General features: G+C 38.2%; 1 protein-coding gene across 2 annotated transcripts in view; it reads left to right on the top strand.

Annotated features, from left to right (window-relative positions):
• The window catches only part of tmem18 (transmembrane protein 18), a 6,212-nt gene extending 2,404 nt beyond the window's left edge, over positions 1-3,808 (top strand). Inside the window, exons 1-5 of one of the 2 annotated variants that reach the window (XM_015036797.1) lie at positions 840-1,027; positions 1,146-1,263; positions 3,032-3,086; positions 3,190-3,283; positions 3,413-3,808. In XM_015036797.1, coding sequence (XP_014892283.1) covers positions 935-1,027; positions 1,146-1,263; positions 3,032-3,086; positions 3,190-3,283; positions 3,413-3,511 — 459 coding nt within the window. In that variant the 5' untranslated portion in view covers positions 840-934 and the 3' untranslated portion in view covers positions 3,512-3,808. Of the gene's footprint in view, positions 1-839; positions 1,028-1,145; positions 1,264-3,031; positions 3,087-3,189; positions 3,284-3,412 lie in introns of those variants that run through there. The other variant, XM_015036798.1, reaches the window with a different exon arrangement.
• The last annotated feature ends 1,691 nt before the right edge of the window (positions 3,809-5,499 follow it).

The raw sequence follows: 5,499 nt of genomic DNA on the forward strand, positions 1-5,499 counted from the left end.
GCAGAAGGGAAATACCTAAAGCATGCAGGACAGGGGGGCGCTGAGGACCAGGGTTGAGAAACACTGGTCTAGAGGGTGCAATATGTTCACATGCTGGGAAATCTCGTAGAAGATGTGAAGTTTAGCAAAGTTGATGAAGAAGTGCAGAGAAGAAGAAGAAGAAGAAGTCCTGTATTTTTATAGTTGAGGAGCTCTGAAGCCAGTTGTGGCAAAGAGGAGCAGGACATGCATGAAAGTGATTAGAAGCATATCTACCTTTAATGACATGCACAAGGACAGTGAAACAGTGGCGAGATAAGTGGTAGGAGTTATAAATTCAAAGTCTGAGAGGTATTACATCAGCGATCATGTCTGAAGGATGAGGTTCTATGAATGATGTCAGAAACTTTTATTGTGCTCTGTAGTGACAACTGTGGTTTGCTTTAGAAAAAGGGAGCCCAGCTCCAGAGCCATTACTATCAGCTGATGGAAGGAAAGAAAATATTTTTTATTGTGCACTCTAAACTAAATGTGTTTTTATGTTACATGTTGAAAATGTATCTTTTGTTAATATAGATTTTAAGACTGTCAGATTTTGTGTAGTAAAAGACAAACCTGTCTCTTGGTCGTACGTGGTGCTTAGCTGCACTATACATTGTATATTAAAACTGATTTAAAAATATTTTGCTTAACTTTTGTCTTTTATTATTCTACCTATTTAATCATTTTGCAGCTGTGTAACAATATATTTTTCTGATTTTCACTGTTTAAACATTTTAAGAACTTTTGTGAAACATAATTAAGACAAAAAAAAGACACTTTTGAAGACGTATTCACGTTTACACTTTGAAGGAAGCCGATTGGCTGTCTGGCTGTGACCTCATCCGCTTCATTCGCATTTCCGTTTTCTTTTACCTTTAGCTAAGCTATACGGTTAGCTTTGTCGTTTTTAAAGATGACAGAACAAAAACCAGAGAATATTAGCTCCATACCCATCGACGGATTCAGTAATTTAAGAATAACGTCGATATGGACGTTTCTAATGTCGGTACGTTTTAATTTTCTTTTGCCAAAATGGCTTGACTAACTAGCTAATCGAGGTGTTAGCCATCTCTGCCTGACTAAAAACAATGACTTATTACAATGCACATTTTGTGTGTTTACAGGTGCAGTGGTCTGAACCATGGCTAATTGGGCTCATAGCATTTCATGTTCTGTGTTTGTTCCTGACTGTAGTAACCTGCAAGTTTTACAGAGCTCAGATCTGCCACTTCCTGGTCATAGGTACGTGTTCTGCAACGTCCCATCAGTATCTAGATCAGTTTCTGGGAAAACTACCGATTGTACATTTGTGTCATCTGAAGCAGAAAAAGCCTATGTCCTTAATAGAGTAATGGCTGATAGATTAAATACAAAAGTAACAAAATGCTGGAAATGAGCAAGTTATTGGCTTCGAAGAATACTCAGGAAAAGTAAACAGGAGGCGCCATAGCAGCTCCACATGAGAACATTATTTACAACTCTGAAGAATCCATATTGTTTTAGCTATCCCTTCTACTGGCCTACAACCTTATAAATATAGGATGTGATCAGATCATTGGAAGACAAAACATTAACTGTACAAGATTATATACGAGTAATCCGTCAGCAGCTGAACAATGCCACAATTTTAATAAAACTTAATTTTAAGTGAATATGTCAAAATAGGAAAATGTTGGATAAAAACGGAAAAAAAAAATTGACTATTTGTCATTGTCCAATGCTGACACACAGCATGAAGCTTTACCCATCATTATAAGTAGTTAGAATAGTACGATAAAAATAGTGTTTTTGCTGCCAAGCAAGCAGTTGTAAAATCAAGACTTTTCAACCAGAGATTGCTTATTTTAATGCAACACATACACTAGAAAATTTTAAAACTTCTCCGTCTAAAAAAAAAAACGAATGGAGCGACTGCCTACATAGAAATCCCTTCTCCTGAACGTGCATGTGCCGATAGTTTGAATTGCATTTAGTCATTAACTTTGCAGTAATTCCATAGCAAAAGCACAGATGCAGGAGCTTGGGGTCGTCATGGGCCAGTTTTCTGCAACTTTTAGATGTGTCTCTGCTTCAACACACCTGAGTCAAATAATCAGGTCATCAGCAACACTCTGGAGAACCTGACTGCATACCGAGGAGTTAATCCAGCCATTTGGTTCACGTCCAGGAAATCATCTGAAAGGTGCAGAACACGGGCCTTTTAGGAATGGAGTTGAATCCCCCTGGTATGCCCTGTGAGCCAGCATGGTAATTTATGGCATGAGAATCGTATAACATGTGTTTAGTTCATGCGTCTAGGCGAGAGACTGAGTTAAAAACAGGAAAGCAGGGCCAAATGTATCGGATTTAGAAAGCGAACATGAAGTGTTTGGCAGCAACCGCTCGGCTGATGGCCTCCTGCAGGAAGGTGTCGCAGCTTCACCGAAACACTGAGCCAGGTGTAGATTCTACGAAGACAAAAAAAGAAAAAATAAAGGGCAAACATAATGTTAATGGCAAATTCATTATGAACTGTGGCACAGAAACTATTTAAATACATCATGTTTTTTTAAATATATGATCAATAAAAATTGCAATGTATATGTTTAAAACATTATGTGTTAAATTAGAAAAATAATATTGCTGTATTGATTTACATATTTACTGATGTGTTATCATTAAGTGTATTTACTTGTTTTCAATCACTAAGAAAGTTTTAATGTGGAAAAATGGTGAAGACTAGTTAATATCAATATAAAAGTACACCACACACATTGTAAAATACTTCAGTTGTGTTTATCGTAAACTTTTTTAACCCTTCCATATCTTGCTTGCATCTCTGTCGTGTTTACTGACTTTAAGTCGTGACAGTTAATTGTCAAATAACCTGAGATATTTGGAGCCGTCAAACTAGAGCTAATTTTGAGGACAGGAAAGTGAAGAGATGTGACGATGTTGTGTTAGTGATATCATTAAGTGCCATCATTTGTTTATGTTTTAATAAATTAGTTAATGCAAGATCTCTCCACAGTTGGCCTGGTTTATAGTGCTGAATATCTGAATGAGCTGGCAGCGATGAACTGGAGGTAAGACCTAATATTTTTGTGCATTTGGGTATCTATTAATTGAAAAAAAAAAATGTCTACAAAAAATTGTTTATGTAAAGTTTTTCTTTTGCTCTTCTCTCAGGTCTTTTTCTAATTTCCAGTATTTTGACTCCAAGGGAATGTTCATATCACTGGTTTACTCAATTCCTCTCCTTCTCAATGCAGTCATCATCGTGGCAAGTTTTCAACTTTATTCTCCATCAACTTGTCACATCAAAACAAATATGTTAGAAATGTTCTCAGAAAGATTAAACCTCAGATCACGTGTCAAGTCGTTTCTTCTTCTTCTTCTTCCTCGCCGACAGATGGTGTGGGTTTACAGGACCTTTTCCACCATGACTGAACTCAAGACGCTTCAGCTGAAGCGAAGGGCCCGTCGAGAGAAGAGGGAGAAAAACGACTGATCCCTTTCCCCATGTCCGTACATGGCCTTCACCGGGAGAATTGAGAATCTCTCCCCTGCTAATCCTGAATTTTGGAAAAGGAAAACAGATTTGCTCTTGTGACTTTAAAAGGACTACTTTCTTTCACGGTGGAAGTCTCTCTTATCCTTATTTTTTTTTTTTTTAATTTTATTTCTTTTTTTTTAGCAGCGGAAGTTATTCAATGGGATTTATGTAGAACAAAGGTTATTATTGTTTTCTATTTTTATTGTCTCAAAGTGTGCTACAATGAAATATAAAGAACAGTTTTCTAAAGAACATGTTCCTTTTCATTCTTTAACAAAGCGAGTGAGAAAGGAGGCATGTGGGAATGTTTAAAGTCATCCAGTCCACATAGATTCTGAGGCAGCTTGCTGCTTCTTAAGATTTAGTGTATAATTAACTTCCTCTTTCTCTATGTGAGAGAGAGATTCCTTTCTTGACTTTGCAGATCTTCCAGGCACAAATCAACCCTGGATAGACTTTGATCACGCTCTGAAGCCATCACTCGATAACAGGGGTTCCAGTTTAACCAACTCATTTATTTACCAATATAATGACTTTTGTCTTGATTAAATTTTAATTTCTATATCATTATTTGTAGTACAAAAATATTGTCATTTAATGGTAATATTTGATTAAGATCTAAAGTCATTTTTATCCAATTAGGTTAGGAGGTTTGGTCAAAAATGATACAGGCATCTTCCAAAAAAAAAAAAAAAAAGCCCAATATACAATTTGCATCACCTTAGTTTTTACACGTATACAAAAATGCATCTTGAAATTGTTGCATGGTGTTTATATGTTTCCACTTTAACTGCCGACCGTTCATCCATGCAATAAAATTCAAAGCTTTGGAGGCTGCAAGGCCTCCCTGCCTTGGCGCTAATCTTTAGCTCCCACCACAGGCGCAAGTTCAGACTTGTGAGAAAGTGATATTTATGAGAAGTAAGTTTTGTTTCCTTCCATCTTCAGCGTGCTGGGTGTATTTGACGGTAAATGTGGACATCACTGAGTTAAACCTGCTTTTTCCAGACTTGCAGTCCTAATGTTCCATTTAGCCTCACTGATTTGGAGTTTTATTTAGACTGCTTTAATAACTTTATCATAATAATCAATTTCCATTTTCCTTCTTATTTTGAAGCATGTTTATTGTTTGATGATGTTTTATCATCCTTGCAGGCTGTACTAATGCTTTGGGCAGCAAACTAATAAGCTGTTTCCTTTTCCTTTGTTTTCCTTTTAGCTGGACTCTTACAATATTTCTTTCACTGCTGCTGGAAATGATTTCCGGCACGTTTAGTTGGATCTGTAAATGTAGGAACACTCTTCCCTGCAATTTTCCCAAACTGAGTTATCCACATTATGCTGCAATGCAAATCCAATGCACAGTGTATGTGGCTTTGGACAGGAGTCGTGCAGGAGAACAATAGTGCACCACTAGAAGGCAGCATGAGCTCGACCGCATGAGAGATTCAGCTGTCCGTACTTCAGCAAACTTTTCACTCACTCGCACTCCATTTTTCACCTCTTATCTCCCGGAATTTCACAAGATGTCTTACAAGGACTGCCCTGCTCTTTTTCCCCACCTTCTTTCTAAATCCATCCTTATTTGTTTTCTCAAGATGAAGCTGCTAGGCATAGGCGTACATAACCCACATCCATCTGTCAGGGTGCATTAGTTGCGGACATGAGGGATTGGGCAGCAGTCACTGGAACTTATCAGAAAGGAGCGGGGAGGAAGAGGAATGGGGCTGTTATTCAGTGGATGGTGCTGGTGTGCCTGCATGCTGGCACGTCAGAGCCTCCATCCCTCTCATGGGAGGCTCAGAGGAGGAACGGATCACTTCAGAAGACATTAGGCGCATAAAATTTGCCTCCTGACCTCACACTGGCGCACAAGAGCAGGTGTCGATGCGCAAACAAACTCTGCCCGTGAGATCACTGACCACACACACACACACACACAC

Source organism: Poecilia latipinna, unplaced genomic scaffold (assembly GCF_001443285.1).
Source record: "Poecilia latipinna isolate Pla-1442-1.1 unplaced genomic scaffold, P_latipinna-1.0 Scaffold381, whole genome shotgun sequence".
Classification (NCBI taxonomy): domain Eukaryota; kingdom Metazoa; phylum Chordata; class Actinopteri; order Cyprinodontiformes; family Poeciliidae; genus Poecilia; species Poecilia latipinna.